Source organism: Oryctolagus cuniculus, chromosome 11 (assembly GCF_051225735.1).
Source record: "Oryctolagus cuniculus isolate XC-2025 breed Fujian yellow rabbit chromosome 11, ASM5122573v1, whole genome shotgun sequence".
Taxonomy (NCBI): Eukaryota; Metazoa; Chordata; class Mammalia; order Lagomorpha; family Leporidae; genus Oryctolagus; species Oryctolagus cuniculus.
Window position 1 is genome coordinate 118,688,864 of NC_142877.1, and position 19,083 is coordinate 118,707,946.

General features: G+C 59.0%; 1 protein-coding gene across 7 annotated transcripts in view; it reads right to left on the minus strand.

Moving 5' to 3' along the window:
- PACSIN2 (protein kinase C and casein kinase substrate in neurons 2) overlaps positions 1 to 19,083 on the minus strand; it is a 131,063-nt gene that overhangs the window by 24,813 nt on the left and 87,167 nt on the right. For all 7 annotated transcript variants that reach the window (XM_070053003.2, XM_070052999.2, XM_089307683.1 and 4 more), the window contains one exon: positions 7,016 to 7,141. In XM_070053003.2, coding sequence (XP_069909104.1) covers positions 7,016 to 7,075 — 60 coding nt within the window. In that variant the 5' untranslated portion in view covers positions 7,076 to 7,141. The remainder of the gene's footprint in view (positions 1 to 7,015; positions 7,142 to 19,083) is intronic.

The following is a 19,083-nucleotide window of genomic DNA, read 5'->3' on the forward strand; positions in this document are numbered from 1 at the left end:
GAGGGGGACGCCTGGGGGTGTCCTCTCAGCAAAGTCAGGGACTGGAGTCAAACCTTGTATCCAAAGCTGATGAAGACAAGGACGGAACACGACCCTTTGGGATTCCTTAATGACACTCATGCAGGTGGCACTGACGGGGGCTCAAGGAGCTTGCTGTCTTGTTCAAACCCCCTGCACCCCCAGGTGTCTCTAACACAGCCTCTGGCACGGCCCTGACGCGTGTGACCTTGTGGCAGTCCCTCTCAGTGTATCTGTGTGCCTTCCGCCATAAGGTGGCGTCCGAGTTGAGCCTGTGAGGGCCAAATGCCCTGGGGAACGTGGGTTTCCAGTGCACACTGGCTTCTTCCTGGTCAGCCACGCTCTCGGCTTGCCTTGGCCACCGCCTGAGAATCTGACCTCTCACTGGCCACATCTTCTTCTTGCGCACTGTACACCGGGGTGATGCCCTGAGAGGGCTGGAGAGCGGCGCTGGGGCCCGCGTCTGCTGCTGCCACCGTATCAGCAGCCTCACTCTCCAGGCCGCCCCGAGTCGGACCCGGCTCCCAGCCCGCTGACCCAGCACTCAGCCGGCCACTCCGTGGGGCCTCGCTCCTGTCCCAGCTCCAGGCTGTCAGTTCTTGCCCCACACTCCCTGGCTGCAACTGGTATTCATCAAGCAGGAGGTGAGGAATACGGAGCTCACTGTCCTGAAGAAACACCTTTGCTGCTTGGTATTTGAAAGCACAATCCCAGATTTCAACAGCCTGAAAGATTAATTGGGTTATCAATCTTTCGTTGAAATTTCAAAATGACAAGTTAAAACATGATGAAATGGAAAACAGGAACCCCAGTGTTCAGAGCCTAACTCTAGATAATGCAGACGGGCAGATGTGCACTACAAAGCTACTGTGAACTTGACTTCCTGAAGAGAACTGGCCAGGTTCAACGCCCTCCGCTCCTGGTGCGTGTGCTACAGAAGTCGAGGTGACACTGGGGATCGGGCGTGCCCACGGCACCTGCCACACTGTGATGGGGTGAACCATCACCCCAAGCGCCTGGCTGCGGCGGCAGACGCACACCCGTGTCTCACCCTTCCGCCAGGCGGCAACGCAGGAGAGCAGCACACGGCTGCCAAGGGCCAGGTCACTGCCCTCTCCCCTTCTTCCGGACACCTAGCAATGCGCCTGGCTGCCGTCAGGGGCTGTCGCCCCGGGCTGGCGGGATCGCCTTCCCGGTCTGTGAGCAGTACTTGCTGAACAGCGGCAGATGCCGCCAGCAGATACCCTCGAGGACACCCCGGCCAAGCGCAAAAGGGGCAGAGAGAGAGCCTGAGACGTTACAAAGCCAAACAACCAGTGGGACGGCTGTCAGCGAGAAAGCCGCAGAGCACCGCCTCCAGGAAGCTTGCCAACCCCCTCCAGCCGCCCCCACGCCTGCCCCGACCCAGCCCTCCCTGCTCCACCCCGTCCCTCCAGCCCTCCCTGCTCCACCCCGTCCCCTGCACCTGAGCCCCTGATCTACGTCATGATTCCCGCTCCCCTCACGAGGCCCCCCACACCAGCTGGGAGCCTGTGTGCCCCCATCTCTGGACTGTGGCAGTCCCAACATGCGTGCTCACGCAGCACTGAGCACTGAGGACCCCTCCTGTTCTAAACCTGCACACTCGGACCTGTCACCGCGTGGGAACTGCACACTCGGACCTGTCACCGCGTGGAGGGGGAAGCGTGTTCTTCAACAGTTGTGACTCGGACACGAATGACATCAGATGAGAAAACCAAAATGCGACTCTGGAGGCTACACCTCTTGCCAGCACAAACCGCTGAGTGTTCAAGTCCATCCAGCACAAACTGAATGGCGGCTGGCATCCGGGACCAGGCCTTCAGAGCCTGTGCTGAGGAGCCAACTTGGCCACCTTCCCCCAGCTCCCACCTGCAGCCAGAGGTGAGTCACGACACAGCCCATGCTGCAGAGATCTCTGGGCTTGGGCCCTGGCCCTGGCCGCAGGTACCTGTGATCCCAGGGACAGGACACACTCCAGCTGTTGTGGGGCCACACTGTTTGCAGGGCCCGAAGTGGGTGCTGCCCCCAGTCTACCAGAAACAGACCTGCCTGTTCCCAGAGTGAGCAGTGAGCATACAGGCTAAAGGTCACTGCACGGCACGGCAACGGCACGAGCCCAAAACCAAAGGACAAATTCCCCGCCCCTGTGGCATTTGGCCAAGATAAAGCCCTTGCAGCATTCCCTGGGGGCTGGGCGAAGCAGATGGGTGTGGCCAAGCCCACTCCGCCCTACTGTGTCCACCCTGCATGGGCTGGAACTCACCAGCACCGCCAGCTGCCGGCCCCAGGCTCCTCTCAAGAGGGCTGGACCCAGCGGCAGGAGAGCTCCTGTGAGACCCTCAGTCACGCTACCTGACACCACCACCTGCCTCCTGCCCCTTCAAGTGCAAGTTCCTATCGCGGAGGACAGACAGCAGGCGGCCTGTAACTGCCCAGCTACAGGACGGCAGCCGAGGGCGGTCACTGTAACTAATGCTGCTGCTGGCCCGTGAGCCCCACAGCACAGGACCGCCCCACCCCGTTCACCTCCGTGCCAGGTGTGGCAGCCTGCATAGACCCCATCGCCCCTGTGAACGAGCGTAAAAGCTGTCTTCTGCTGGGATCGCAAGGTCCAAGCCAGAGACTGGTGCCGGCTGCTGCCCGTCCTCAAGGGCACCTGATGACCGATCTGCTTGTTCTGGACTACAAAAGGCACCCACTTCAGAAAGCCTTAATTCTGAAGAGCTATGAGGCCGAGAGCACACGGGCTCCAGAGAGCAGGCAGGTCAGGCCCTGGTCAGAACACTCCGGGAGGCTCGGGCCCTAAGTGAGCCCGCAGCTGACTGGGGACCTGGGATGAGGCAGGCCCAGTTTGCCCTCCACCCTGGCCACCAGCGAGTGCTCGGAGATGCGGGCAGCGACTCTTAGCACTGCGGGGGACAGATCTGCCACAGTGTCCCAGCGCCTGTGAGGCTTCCCTAGAAGTTCTGGTGGCCCGTGAACAGCCTGATGGCCTACAGCCCAGACTCTGCACGTCAGCCTCAGAGCCAGAGAGAGAGGCCCCAGACGCCGGCCTAGGCGTGGAGCCACAGGGGAGGGCCCGAGGGCTCCTGGAGAGAGCCAGGGCGACTGGTGAGAACAGCTGAGCTGCCTGATGCCCCACTGAGAATCCCCTGGGCAGGCCGTGCCAGGCTCCAGCCTGCTGAGGGAGTAACCTACTTGGAGAGCAGCCTCCTCTCGCCCTGCCATCCCACCCTCCTGCCTCCCTCCAGAACAGGCGCTGGCTCCCAGGAGCTCAGGGCCGTGGCCTGAGTGTGAGCAGGCTCCTTCAGCCTCCAGACGTCACTCCCACCCGGGATGTGGTCCCTGCCCCCTGCTCCCGATTCAAGGCCCAGCTCAACCCAGCAGCCACAGGCCTCCGGGCCGACTCTGGCCGGCAGCCCTCCTCTCCCGAACTGCGCGGCCCTGCAAGGCTCCGACACTGCGCACAGCACACCTGTTCTCCTTACTCTAAGCACGCCCCCCAGGAATCACGGCCCCTCCCCCTGTCTCTTTTTTTCAAAACCTCTTACTACAGGCTGGAGCAGGACGGGTCCTCTCCAAACACCCACTCAGTCCTTTTACACTACGTCCCTGTGGGTGCTCTCTCCTTGTTCACTCTCCTGCAAACACCCGTGTGCTTAGTGAGCTCTGCCACGCCTCCCTTCCTGCCCTCTCTCCAGGAGGCAGCAACTCCCACAGCCCCGGGTACCAGGGTCTGCCTACTGCCTGTCTCTTCTCTCCAAGTGCTACAGCCAAAGCTGCCCGAGGGCAGGGCTCGTCCCTCCTGTGAGGGCAGATGGCCAGTGACCTTCTCCAGCCAGCCAGAAGATGGTTCCACCTCTAGACCTTTCTCAGCTTTCTCGGGAAAAGCTGCCCTCTGTGTGGAAGCGGAACTCGCTGGCCGCCTGGCGAGATGTGAACCGCCGTGAGCCCGGCAGGGCCTGGCGACTGCACAGTGACCGAGCCTGCCTCAGCCCTCCTCAGCCCACTGCAGCTGAGAAGTCAGTGGGGAACAGGAGCGTGAATAGCTGGACCTGATAAGGCTCCTTGCTTTAATACACGCAGTGTCCACCTGAGTCGTTTTTTTTTTTTTTTAAATAAGCAGCTAAAGACTTCTGCGATATCATTCTGCTTAGCTACAAAAATACCCCAGCATTTCTGCCGCCAAGTAGGTGACTACGACACTGCCAAGGGTGCTGCAGGAGCAGCTCACCCACAGCGCCACAGCAGAGGGACCCAGGCCCCAGCCAGGTCCGCCCTGACCCCACCACCAGCACGCATTCACTCCTCTAATCCTCACAACACTAGGATGCAAGTACCCTTGTTACTCCATTTTACAGACTGGGAAACTGAGGCAACGTCTGGCCCACAGCCACACACAGGCAGAAGTAACGAGGCAGGCCCTCGGCTCCCAAGCAATGTCCCCCCATGCCCGTGGCTGCTCCCGGCCTGTCAGTCACAGGCCCTCCTGAGGGGGCCACCCTGCCTGCCCCACTGCTGAGCCCAAGGCAGGCGCTGGTCACTGCTGCTCAGCGACGTCCCCACCAGGGAGAGCAGAGAGGCGCCCCTGACACTGAGGCCTTCTGTCCCACTACATGGGGATGATGAACTACATGGCTGGCGCTGTGCTGTAGCAGGTCAAGCCACTGCCTGCAATGCTGGAATTCTGTATGGATGCCTGTTCCAGGCCCAGCTGCCCACTTCCAATCCAGCTCCCTGCGAACGCACCTGGGAAAACAGCACAAGATGGCTCGAGTGCTGGGCCCCTGCACCCATGTGGGAGACCGAGATGAAGCACCTGGCTCCTGGCTTCAGCCCGGCTCAGCTCTGGCCATTGCAGTCGTCTGGGGAGTGCATCAGAGGATGGAAGATTCTCTGTCTCTCCTCCTCTCTAACTCTTCCTAATGAAATAAACCTGACAAGATGAACTATACTTCTACAGGTCAGCATCGCAGGAGGCCACAGGGCAGCGCTGCACGGCCACCACCAGCCCCACGAGGGCTTCTGTGGCATGGATGAGGCCACGGCCTCTCAGGCTGGCAAGCAGGCCTGCTGCCTGTGCACCCACGCTAGGGCGGGGGGCTGAGCGGAGGTCACGAGGTCATGAACTCCAGCACTGTCCCAGAGGACCTGTAACTGCTGGCTCTGACGCGGCTTCATCTGGTTTCTCCCCAGCCCTGCTGAGCGGCTGGCAGCACATCTGTCACTCCTGCCGCCCTCGTGAGAGCCCTGGGTACCGAAACTGGAGCTCTGGCCTGCGTCACGCAGGACAGGCGGGGTGGGCAGCTCCTGCACCCGGCGCCTCTTCCTTCAGTCTGGGAGGAAGTACCAGCTCCTCGAGGGCAAGGACTCAGTCGTCTCACTGCCTGCTGTGTCCTCACAGGCCCGGCACACAGCAGGTGCTCAGTAAATACAAACTTCAATTAAACGGAGTTGGTAATGACCTTGAACCCAATGTGCAGGACAGAAGAGTACTCACAGCATTTTGAGCGTCCTTCCCATCTTCTTGAAAACTTGGGTACCTGTGATCACCTGTCCCTCCTGGACAGTGACATCCAACAGGATTTGATTCAGACAACACTCCCAACTGCTTCCGTCTTAGGGACCTGCTGCACGGGTCCCCGGTGAGCACCAGGGCCCCACCCTCGTCTGGTGCCTCCCGCACCGGCAGGGCAGCCCTGGGCTGAGGTCTGCATCCTCCCTCACCCCTCACAGAAGAACACCCCGAGACTCAGGTCGGCGAGGTGCCCAAGGGCACAGGGCTGTCAGAACCCAGACCTTTCCAACGGCAAAGCCAGGGCTCCTCCCACAAGCCCACAACTGCCAGAAAAATGTTAGGGGTTTCGCCATGGGGACAAAATGCGATCAGAAAGTTGCCTTCACTCAAGAGGCAGCATTGGTGGCGAGGCAGGTGAAGCTGCTGCCTGTGATCCCAGCATCGCGTATGGGCACCAGTTCGAGTCCCGGCTGCTCCACTTCCAACCCAGCATCTTGCTAATGTGCCCAGGAAAAGCAGTGGCCAAGGCCCAAGTGCTTCGGCCCCTGCACATGTGGGAGACCCAGATGGGGCTCCAGGCTCTTGGCTTCAGTATGGTCCCACCCCGGCTTGTGGCCATTTGGGGAGTGGACCAAGGATGGAAGACCTCCTTCTCTTTCTGTCTTTCCCTCCCTCTCTGTAACTCTACTTCTCAAATAAAAATAAAATGCATATTTAAAAAAATAAATAGAACACAATAAAATAGACTTTGCTCTAACCAGCAGGCAGGAAAGCAGGCAGGGCTCCGGAAGAATGACTCCCGTCTCCCCTAAAACTCCACCGGGGGCAGGTGTCTGGCTGCGCGGCTAGGATGCTGATCACGATGGCCACGTCCTACATCCGCGCCTGCCTCCAGCGCCTACCTCCAGCTCCTGCTGATACAGACCCCGGGAGGCAGTGAGCATGGCCCTGCCACCCCCATGTGAGAACTGGACTGCGTTCCCAGCAGATGGGAGCTTTCTCTCTGCCTCTTGAATAAATAAATAAATAAAAGAGCCGTCATAAAACAGTCTAATCCGGATGGGAAGGGAGTTCTTGCAGGCACACATCTGTGGGCACCCGCGGGCACCACAGCATGATGCCCCGGCCTGGCCATCCACACGTGTACACTGACTCGCACGGGAAGCAGCCCCGCAGGCGAAGCCCGGAATGACCGTGCATGCTTCACAGCTCCACAGAAAGGACTACAAGGCCTTTAACCAGCACGACCCCTGCAGCTCCCAGACGTGCTAACCAGGCGCGCTCCCCGCCTTCTCGGTTCACGAAGGCACACCTGACCTGGCCAAACAACCCTCTCTGGGGCCGCCGGGGTCTGGCTGCAAACGCCGGCCTCTTCACCGCATCCCCTCCCCACGGAAACACAAAGGGTGGCCAGGCTACGGCCAGGCGCGGCGCTCTCGGGAGCCGGCGGGGTGTTACCTCCCAGAAGCTATCGCTGGACACTTCCACTCCGACGGAATCGTCGTAAGCGACAGACATTTCTTCAAAGGGGGAGGGGCAGCAGGGGGTGCTTCAGCTTCTGGGGCTCAAAATCTGCAGAGAAACCTAGAAAAGAAAAACACACACTGTAGTGGTTCTCAGATTCCCAAGGCAGAAAGCAAGCCATCGCCATTGTACCGTCACCACCTTTCCTTAGGAGAGAGTGCACAGGAAACCCCCCCGGGCCTGGGCACTGGTGTGTGTGTGTGTGTGTGTGTGTGTGCACCATAACAACAAGCAGGCCTCAGCACCGCCCTGACGAGCGTCTCATTCTTACATCAGCAGATGGACAGCCTCACTGCAGAGTCTCCTCACTCCCTGGGGAGAGGGACAGAGACCGCGGGGACAGGCAGACGCGCAGGCCTGTCCCGGCACATCCCAAACACCTGGCAGGATGGGGACCAGGACAAAATGGGAGTGCGAGGAATCCCACTCTTGACACCTGGCGATTGTGGGCTGTCCAGAGCTTCCACCACTTCCACGTGTGCCGGGCACTGTTCCCCAAACCTCATATCGGCTGACTCATGTCAGCTACCAATACCCCAGACTCAGGTCGCTTTGTTCTGACACCGTGTGAGACTCAGGCGATTGGCTGACCGGACTGTTTGAGTAACGGATGCAGTGACCTCCGGGCCAGGCAGGGGTGACTGGGCGAGGACTGCCCCCAGTGGAGGGAGAAGAGCCCTCAGCACGTTCCGAGCATGGAGCACAGCACTGGGACCACCTGCTGCCCCCCGGCCCCGCCCCACCTCACCCTGTGTCAGGTCACACGGCCAGAGACCTGAGATGGAAGCCCCAGCTGAGCACAGGGCGGGGCTGGCACAGAGTGCTGGACGCCTTCTGAGCACCTGTGAGGGGCACGACTTGTTCAAGGTTCTCCATCTGTGGCCACGCTGGTCCTCGGGGTTCCCCGTGACACAGTCTAGAACTGAGTAGGGAGGGCAGCTCCAGCGTCAGGCCGCCCGGGCTTCACTCTCACACCCATTATGGACTGGCTGGGCGGCAGTGGCAAGACACCCACCCTCCCCAGGCCCCGCTGCCTTATCTGTAGAAGACAGGCGGCCAGAGAACCCGGATCGTGAGGGTCCAATATGCCCCGCGGCCTAGAACACCACGGGCGCACACTAAGTGCTGTGAACAGGAGGGAGGTGACTGGTGCGGTCATCCCTGTGATGACCACATTGCTGTCCTTACGTCACTGTCTGTTTCACAGTGGTCAGGGAGGCCCCAAGTAACCAAGGATGGACATGCACGTTTGACACCAAGGCCACTGTTCGCTAAGACAGTGTTTTCTCCACTCTACTAAGGTCTTTTCCAAAAGCGATCTCAAGTTTAAATCAGTCAGGTGTCCCGAAGTCTACCTGCCATTTGCAGGTTTAACCTAGTGGACTGCCCAGCTTCCACAGGTGAGCACGAGGCTGTGTGGCACAGGCACAGGTACGGAACAGACGAAGGGAGGTTCTCCTAACAGCAGGCTGCACCCCCAGGGCACCTCGGCAATGACAGCATGCTGGCGGGTGGCTGGTCCAGCACTGGGACGTCACAAGGGCTGGGGAGGTCACCCTGCCTGGGCCCTGGGGCTGGGCTCCACAGCGCCCCCTTTCCTGCAGAAACCACTGTCCCACCCAGAGCCCTCCTGGAGCCACCCTGGCCATCGACAGCAGCAGGGCTTTCAACCCAGAGTGGCTCCTCACAGAGTACCAGGGCAGTCTCAGCGTGGCCATCAGGCCCCCAGGGAGGCTGCAGGGCCAGCCACGGGGGCAGCGGCAGCAAGGAGCACACCCTGCTCTGGGCTGAGAGGCCGCCGGACACCCGGGATGCTCGGGCAGAGGAAGTCACGCTCTGTCCTGGTGCAGCTGTGGCCGCACAGGGACGAGCGTTCTACACACGACTTGTGAGAGCCTCCTCCACGCCACGGGCCAGGAGAGGCTTGGCACGATCACCAGCGTTCAGGGGCGAGAGCCCGGGTGACCGAGTGAAGAGTGACGGCTCACGGCACCCCGGAGCGGATGGCCAAGTGAAGAGTGACGGCTCACGGCACCCCGGAGCGGGTGGCCGAGTGAAGAGTGACGGCTCACGGCACCCCGGAGCGGGTGGCCGAGTGAAGAGTGACGGTTCACGGCACCCCGGAGCGGATGGCCGAGTGAAGAGTGATGGCTCACGGCACCCCGGAGCGGGTGACCGAGTGAAGAGTGACGGGCTCACGGCACCCCGGAGCGGCCAAGGGCACTCTGAGCTGACCCATGGGTGTAACAAGGACACCCCATGGCGGGGGGGGGGGGGCTTGCCCGAGCCACACGGGGCAAAGCTGGCGTAAGGACTCTACTCGCTCACCTCCCCTCTGTCCAGGGCCCAGGTGCCACCCAGCAATGCGCTCAGCAGCTGTGACCTCCCTGCGTCACCACGGTGCGGTGCCTTCAGGCCTGACGCGGGCCACTCACCCCACCGGCATGCCGCGCAGCCAGAGCTCCGAGACTGGTGACCACAGGCCGCTCAACGTCCTCGTGCGCACCGTTCAGAGTTCGTGTCCAGCAGCTCCCTCCCCTGACTCTTCGCTTTCCAACTCACACATTCTCCAAAGTTAAACTGGAATCTTTATTAACTTGAGTAAGACAAAATTAGAAAGACAAGCCGCCTTCTGTGACGCTGCACAAGGCATTCCAGGCCCAACATAACTAACTCCAGAAGCGATGCACTGCCACTTCACTTCCGGGTCAGGTCTCCGTGACCCGTGCAGCCAGAAAGCAGCAAAGGCATCCCAAGTCCTGCAGGCCCCGAGGCGAGGTACGAAGAAGCCGGAGACAGAAGACTCATCTCTGAGGTTCCCAGAGCGACACCACTTCTCTGGGGGGCCTCTGCTGAGTTTTGCCCCTGCTCCCAGGAGCCTTGCCCACTGGCCCAGCCCTCCCACTGCACCCCACACCGGCCTCGGTGTCAAGAAAGCAGGGGCGTAGGGAGAGCTACAAGGAGGCAGACAGGCAGATGGGATCCGATCAGCAGACAGGAGCCTTCCTATCTGTAGGAGGGTCAAGACGGGTCAAAGCAGCCAGGGGAATCCCATCTGTCCCTGGAAACAAGGAACAGAGGCAGCGTTTGCCTGTGGTGCTCACGCAAGAAACGCTGAACACTGCACGCTGGGCAGGACCTGACGGCACCGCTGACCCAGTATGGCACTACCCCTGGGCCCTGTGACCCGAGTCACACCAGCCACGCCCAGGCTCAGGGGGAGTCAGGAGGGAAGCAGCGCCCTGGAGCATCACGGGGCTCAGTGACACGACAGTCTCCTGCCAGCCTGAAACTGGGAGGCGGGGAGCCCTGCCACCGTCGCCACTGTCAGCTGGCCTTCGCGATCTCATTCGTTCACTCACACGTATGTAAGCTGCGAGAGGCGAGGTACAGGGGGGCGCTCGCTGCAGCGGTCACGACGCCACCGGGGGGCACTCATCCGATTCCTGTCTGCTTGACTTCCGACCCAGCTTCCTGCTCACGTGCACCCTGGGAGGCAGCGGTGAGGGCCACGTAGTGGAGGCTCTGCCACCCACGTGGGCCGCTACGCCACAGCGCTGGCCCCTTGTTTCAATGTATTTATACGTACAGCTTAGAAAAACGAAAGTAATCTATCTTCCATATGGAGGACTCAGGTGAAAATCTGCAGAGAAAGGGAGAAGAGAAGAAGGCTATCCAGAGCACGGTGGCCCAAACAGCAAGTCCTGCCGTCCCCCGGCGAACACCAGGCGTGGCCTGCTCCCTCCCAGACTGGGACAGGCGGTGGACACGCGTGACTGCGGGCCTGGAGCTGCAGACAGCAGTTCCTGGGTACAGAAAAGGGAGCGGGCACAGGACGCAGCCCCCGCTCTAAGGAAGGAATCTTCTGGAACGAAAGGCCCTTGTGTGCAGACACGGACCCTCTCCCTGCTCTCGTGTAGGGACCCTCACATGAGTGCTCCCCCCTTCAGTGGAAACCAGCTGCCAAGCAAGACCAAGGCAGGCAGCCACACCCCATAAAAGGCACGCTCGACCCCAGAGAGACCGAGGCTGCCAACAGAAGAGCTGCCTAACAGCACTGCACAGGTTTTCTCTAGAACGCTAGATTCCCCAGCAATTCACCGGAGGCGGCTCTGCGGCCCCACCTGGGAGTCCAGCTAAGGAATTTCAGGAGCGGAAGAAGCCAACATCAAAGCAGGCAGCATGAGGCGGGCGTTTGGCGCAGGGGTGTAGACCCCACGTGGGATGCCCCGTCCCATACAGGAGCGCCTGGGTTTCAGTCCTGGCTCCACTCCCATTGCAACTTCCTGCTCACGCACACCCCGGCGGGCGGCAGTTGACGGCTCAAGTGCTTGAGTCCTTGCCACCCCCGTGAGACACCTTGACTGAGTTCCCGCCCCTGGTTTCAGCCTGGGTCAGTCCCAGCACTTGTGTATCTGGGGAGTGAACACGCAGGTGGGCGTTCTCTGCCTCTGTCTGTCCTTCAAACAAAATCAACAAACACACAGTAGCTAGCATGTCCTGAGCACCTCTCAGCACTTCCAGGTGGTCTAGGAGAAATTTAAACATACTACTTTTCAAAAACCCTACAAAATCTGTGTTATTACACCAATTTTTAAAAAAAGATTTATTTATTTGAAAGGCATGGTGACAGAAAGAGTTCTTCCACCCACTGGTTCACTCCCCAAAAGGCTACAACAGCCAGGTCTGGGCCAGGCCAAAGCCAGAAACAGGAATCCCATCAGGGTCCCCCATGTGGGTGCAGGACCCAAGTGTCTGGGCCGTCTTCCCCCGCCTTCCCAGGCACCTCAGCAGGGAGCCGGATCAGGAGCGGAGCAGCCAGGGATCGCGCTGGCTCTCAGCATCACAAGCAGTGTGACACTGCCAGCACGCACGCACGCACTTCCCAGGAGGCAGCTGGGGCGCAAACGACGCCAACCGGCAGTCAAGGGCCCCTGAGCTCGCAGACGCTAGGCCAGGACTCGATGCGGACTGCTGGACTCCACACTGTCCTCCCCCCCTCCCCCGACTGGGGAGCTGCTCCCTGAGGAGCGAGGCAGAGGCTCAGGCCCTCGGATCAACACTGCGTCCACAACGCCCCACGGCCCAGCCTGCCCAGGGCACTACTCAGACCTTCTGTTTCCACATACGACCTCCTTAGCCATAGCCTGAGTCTGGGCTGCAAAGTGAGGGAACCTGGGACACCAGGAAGGCTCCAGAGGCAAACCGCCTTCAAACCGAGCAGAGGGGCCGGCACACCCCAGGGTCTGAGCCAGCCCTGACCCCCGGGCCCATGGACATGCGGGGACAAGCTGTTCTCTAGTGCCTCCACGGGGCTGGATGCTCCTGAAATCTATTTCTCAGCGCACTGAATGACTGACTGGGTGTTTCTCATCTGGAAGGTAGCTCCTGGGGAGACAACAGGACACTGAACGGACAGTGAGCCCGGCTCCAGTTCTGGGAACGCAGGCAGCTGTCGCCACCGAGAGCCACAGTCCTCCTCTGAGGCCGAGCATCACGGCCCTTGAGGGACTCAGAGGCTCTGGGGTGACAGCAGGTGCAGAACTCTGGGAGGTACAGCGTGACTCGCTCTCCCACTTCTGCACGTCAGGCTGCTCAGCCCCCAGGACTTGACCGTTCCTTTGGAGTTCCAATACTGAACACTCCGCGCCTTCTGTGACCTCTGAACTTCTTGTTGAACCCCCTCCCTGCACATGCTCCTGGCCCAATGTGCCACACAGGCGGACACAGAAAACACCATCCGAGGGGCCGGTGCTGAAGCGCTGGCATCCCCTATGGGCGCCGGTTCTAGTGCCAGCGGCTCCACTTCCCATCCAGCTCTCTGCTGTGGCCTGGGAAAGCTGTAGAAGACGGCCCAAGTCCTTGGGCGCCTCACCCGCACGGGAGACCCGGAAGAAGGTCCTGGCTCCTGGCTTTGGATCAGCACAGCTCCGGCCATTGTGGCCATCTGGGGAGTGAACCAGCAGATGGAAGACCTCTCTCTCTCTCCACCTTTCACTGTAACTCTGCCTTTCAAATAAATAAATCTTAAAACAAAAACACCACCATCTGAACCCCAAACAGCCAGTTCTGAACGAGCCGCTGGGATGGGATGGTGCACGCCGAGTTATTCTGGATTCGTCCCCTCAGCGTGTTTCCCTTGAGTGCGTGCGTGGTGTAGCAGTCAACAGCTGGCTGGGACAGCCACACGCCAAAGCGGAGTTCCCGGGGCAGGTCCCAGCTCTGCTCCCAGTCCAGCTTCCCGTCTAACGCACACCCTTGAGGCAGCAGCTGATGGCCCAAGTACTTGGGTCCCTGCCCTCCGTGTGGAAGTCCCAGGCTGAGTTCCTGGCTCCTGGCCCAGCCCTGGCAAGCTGGAGGCATTTGGGGAGTGAACCAAAAGATGGAAGATCTCTATCGTCTATCTTTCTGCCTTTTAAAATAAATAAGAAAATGTGTTTCCATAATTTTCCTCCAAATTTCTTTAAAGAACAAAACCAAACCAAACCCCAAGCCAGCCAATTCAAGAGAGGCGCGCACCTCTCCTCCTTGCTCCCAGGGACAGGCAGTCAACAGCGGGAACTGAAACAGCTCAGACGAACAAGGCGATGGCGGCACGCAGCAAGCTGCAGGGCACGCTGCCGGGGACCCCCCCGCCAAGTCCAAACGCTAGTGCCGGGGGAAGACTGCCAAGGTAGGGGTGACAGGCTCGGGCTGAGAATACAACGTTAGAGCAGGGGGCAGTGAGGGTCGATCGTCGCGGTCGTTTTTAAACACACTCAGTACCGTCACGCCACAGGCTTGCAGGGACGCCCCCCGAGGGCAGTGCCAGCTCCCTCAGCAGCGTGGTCCGCCTCCCGTCAAGGAACGCGGCGCAGCTTCCCGTATCAACACCCTGTTCTGCCTTCCTAACAGAAGTGAGAACCGAGGATCCTTAATCATACACTAAGATCGTAAAACGGAAACTCAAACCACGGAAGGGTAGAACCAAGACCCACGCTGCAGCTTCCATCCTGACCTGCCATCTGGGGAGAACAGGTCGTCCTTCAGGGAACAGGAGGGGAAATCACGTAGGCGCCAGAGGGGCTGGCACTGTGGCACAGGAGTGGATCGATGGGCCACCCCTCAGGCCCGCTCCCTTCAGAGAACTAAAAATCCCAGCTGCAGGACTGGCAGGGACGGCAGCGCACTGCCTGGGACCTCATCTGTCCCACCAAAAGGCAGCAAACAGCAGCAAACCGGCTCGAGGCAGGATGTGGAATCAACCTTTTCCCTCCCTACCCTCTTGAACACGCCCACGGTCCCTGGCCGGCACACACTGGGCCCTGGACAGATGTGTGCTGAGTTCACATTTCGTTCCAGGAGGCGCTCCTGTGGAACCGGGGACTCCAGGATGACTGGAGTGGCGGGCAGTCCCAGATCTCGGATTCCAGTGGTCTCTGCTGTTGCCCACCCTGAGTCAGAACCATTCCTTAAACCGTGCAGTCCTGGAGGTCAACAGAGCTTGCCAGGGCGCCCTTGGCCCAAGCTGGAAGCTGGTGTCACCTCCCTCTTCCCCACCCTTGAGCTGATAACAGGTATCAGGTAAACAAAAGATACACATTACTGAAATACCTCTACCCACCCCCCTCAAATGCCCTTGTTCCAAAGATAAAAAAACAGGTCATTCGCTAGGCTGCAAGGCCACGCCATAAAGCAAGAACATTTTGATACCAGCACCGTGGCGCTGGTCTCCCTGGAAGTCGGCCTCGGGACAAAGCCCTCCTCTGGTGCCCACTAACCACAGAAGGCAGCGCAGGGAGGGTCCTCCAGCCCCCCAGCACACACAGCAGTGCTGCGCTGGCTGCTAGAGCACCTTGCACGGAACAGACTGCGCAAGGGGCTTGTTCTTTCATTTTCCCAGGGGGAAATTCTTCAGCAATGGGAAATGACTGGCCTGGGGCAAGAGAAGGACCCCTCCTTAAGTAAGGGACGAATTTATCGCAGCGCCACCTCTGGCCAGGCACTCACTCTTCTAAATACAGACTTCATTCACAAATGTGAACTGATACATGCGCCAGGCATCCTTCTAACCCCGGCAATAGGGCAGCGAACAAGACAGACTTGATCCCTACCCTCCTTTTTTTTTTTTTTTTTTTTTTTTTAAGATTTATTTATTTGAAAGTCAAGAGTTACAGAGAGGGAGAGGGAGAGGGAGAGGGAGAGGGAGAGGGAGAGGGAGAGGAGGGAGAGGGAGGGGAGGGAGAGGGAGAGGGAGAGGAGGGAGAGGAGGGAGAGGAGGGAGAGGGAGAGGAGGGAGAGGGAGGGGAGGGAGAGGGAGAGGAGGGAGAGGGAGGGGAGGGAGAGGGAGAGGGAGAGGGAGAGGGAGAGGGAGAGGAGGGAGAGGAGGGAGAGGAGGCAGAGGCAGAGGCAGAGGCAGAGGCAGAGGCAGAGGGAGAGGCAGAGGGAGAGGCAGAGGGAGAGGCAGAGGCAGAGGTCTGGCTCACTCCCCATATGGCCACAACAGCTAGGGCTGGACCAAGCCAAAGCCAGGAGCCAGGAGCTTCATTTGGGTCTCCCACATGGGTGCAGGGGCCTAGGCACTTGGGGCACCTTATGCTGCTTTCCCAGGAGCATTGGCAGGGAGCTGGATCGGAAGTAGAGCAGCCGAGACTTGAACCGGCGCCCACATGGGATGCTGGCACTGAAAGCAGCAGCTTTACCTGCTACACCACAGCGCTGTCCCAGGTCCCTGCCCTTCTGAAGAGGGTATGTCCCCACTAGGGGATGTCAGAGTTACAGGGAGGAAAACACAGAGGGAGGAAGGGAGGGAGAGAGAGAGAAGGGAGAAGGGAGAAGGGAAAAGGGGGAAGGGGGAAGGGAGAAGGGAGAGATGTCTTTCATCTGCTAGTTCACTCCCTAAATGGCTGCAATGGCTAGGGCTGGGCCAGGCCAAAGCCAGGAGCCACAGACACACAGTAAAAGCAGACACAGCTGCAGAGTGCGGGAAGCACTAGAACAGAGACGGGAGATGCGGGGACCCAGGGTGGTCTCCAATAACCCGAGAAGACAGGCTAAGAATGGCAGAGGCAGAGGGAGGTAGTGCATACCTGCCCCAAGCTTCCAGCAAGGTGAGGCCTATGGGCTTGGCAGGAAAGCCTGCACGAAGGACTCCAGAGAGGAATGATCCTGCATCACAGACAAGTGCTATATTAACTCATTTTCCCCTTAAATCTGTGCTACCAGTTCTAAAAAGTAGAGCCTCAGGGGCAAGCAGTTGGCACAGCAGCTAAGACTTGGCTTTGGTGAGTGGGGTAAGACGTAGCTGGCACTGTGGCGTAGAAGGCAAAGCCGCTGCCTGCAGTGCTGGCGTCCCATATGCAGCGCTACTGACCCGGGAAAGCAGCAGAAGATGGTCCAAGCGCTCGGGCCCCTGCACCCGCATGGGAGATCTGGAGAAGCTCCTGGTTCCTGGCTTCAGCCTTGCCCAGCCTGCTTGTTGAAGCCATCTGGGCAGTGAATCAGCAGATGGGAGATTTTTGTCTCCTTCCTGCTCTGCAACTCTGACTTTCAAATAGATAAATCTTAAAAAAAAAAAAAAAAAAAGTCGCAGCCTGAGATGCCAGCATCCCATACCACAGTGCCTCCCAGGTCAAGTCCTGGCTCCGCTTCTAATTCCAACTTCCTGCTATGCGTACCTTGGGAAGTAACTGGTTATGGTCCAACTCCTTTGATCCCTGTCAATCATGTGAGAGACCTGGACTGACTTCTGAGCTCCCAGCTTCAGCCCGAGCTCTATGGGCATTTGGAGAGTGAACCAGCAGACAAAAGATACCTAATTCTCTGTCTTGCTGCCTTGAAAATAAACACATAAAATTTTTAAAAAGCCAATGCTTCAAGAACTTACAGGATGTGCTTTTTTAAGATTTATTTATTTGAAAGCCAGAGTTACACAGAGAGAGAAGAGGGAGAGACAGAGAGAGAGAGACAGAGAGAGAGGTCTTCCATTCGCTGGTTCACTCCCTAAATGGCTGCAATGGTCGGAGCTGCACTGATCCAAAGCCAGGAGCCAGGAGCTTCTTCCTGGTCTCCCACGCGGGTGCAGGGGTCCAAGGACTTGGGCCATCCTCTACTGCTTTCCCAGGCCATAGCAGAGAGCTGGATGGGAAGTGGAGCAGCCGGGTCTCAAACTGGTGCCTACATGGGCTGCTGGCACTGCAGGCAGCGGCTTTACCTGCTGTGCCACAGCGCCGGCCCCCAGGATGTGCTATTGAAAACCACGCACATGCATGCCTACTCCTGTCATGCCTGACCTCGGAACTCTCGCTGTGTGTGCTGCTGCACGCCTTCTCGATGCACAATGCATTTATCAAAACATCTGTCCTTTGAACAATCTCCTCTCAAGATTCATCACTATGGCATCATTATTTCACAGCAACAAACAAAAACAATACAGCACTGAAAACTATCCCAATTTCCGTCACAGGACAGAAAGTGCCAGCAAACCTGTGGGTGGAACGCCAGGCAGCCAGTGGGGAGAACGAGGCAGAGCTTTTCGCACAGGTGTGAAAGCGGGCAGTGTGGCCCAGCAGAGCCTGCCCCTGGCATGGACAGAAGTGCTGCTGGGCCACAGGGGGATCCGACTGTGCTGTGGGGGGTGCGCTGGGGCAGGGAAGATTAACGTCACATGTCGCCTTGTAACTCCTAACTAGCCGAAAATGCTATTAGCATGTGCTGCTCAGAACACAAAACTAGCTGATAAAAATCCCAGCAAAAAGCTTCACTTTGTTTCCTTAACGGCCTTGTCCCGGACATGAGGAGGAGCCCACAACACCTCACAGTGGGACATGTTCGGGGGCAGGCAACACCATGGCTTCAAGACAGGGGTGCTGGCAGGCACTGTGACACAGCAGGCAAAGCTGCCACCTGCGATGCTGACATCCCACAGGGGGGCTGGTTTGAGTCCTGGCTGCTCCCTATCCAGCTCTCTGCTGTGGCCTGGGAAAACAGCAGAAGATGGCCCAAGTCCTTGGGCCCCTGCACCCAACCTGGGAGACCTGGATGAAGCTCCTGGCTCCTGACTTCACTCTGGCCCAGCCCTGGCCATAGTGACCATTTGGGAAGTGAACCAGTGGCTGGAGGATCTCTCTCTCTCTCGCTCTCTTTCTCTTTCCCTCTCTTTTTCTGAAACTGTGCCTTTCAAGTAAATAAAGTAAATCTTTTAAAAAAAAAAACATTTTAAGAAAAGACAGGGGTTCACCTCTTTTCTAGGCTCCTCCCCACTTGCAGGCATCGGCTTCCTCACGGCTCCCAGGGCAGCGCTCCCACCCAGTCCACTCTCAACCTCCGACAGCCCAGGACCCTCCTCTCAAGCCCCTCAAGGCAGAGGCCCAGATCCTTACAATAGAGCTCGGCTCACACTCCCCAGAGTGCCCGGTCCTCAGACCCCATCTCCCACTCCTCCCTGTGCTCTCCCCAAACGCCCTCCTGCAGCCCTGATGTCCTCCGAGTTGACCTACTTGTCCCGCCCTCACGGTGGTCCTCCTCCTCCGTGCACAGGCCTGTATCAGCCACGCCCCTGCACGAGGCCTTCTCTGAACTCCCACCACCACCATCACCACCACCACCATCACCACCATCATCATCACCACCACCACCATCACCACCACCACCAGCACCACCAGCACCACCACCACCATCACCACCACCACCATCACCACCATCATCATCACCACCACCACCATCACCACCATCATCACCACCACCACCATCACCACCACCATCACCACCACCACCATCACCACCATCATCACCATCAGCAGCACCACCACCACCACCATCATCACCATCATCACCATCAGCACCACCACCACCACCACCACCATCGCCACCACCACCACCACCCCCTGCCCAGCTCCCATCCCTCCCTGCTTTGCTCTTCCATTCTGAGACACGTGGCCTCCAGCAAGCTGCGGCATTTACTTCACCGTTCTATTTCCTGTCTGCCTCCCCCAAGGATGCACGCTCCCAAGACAGGAGTCTGG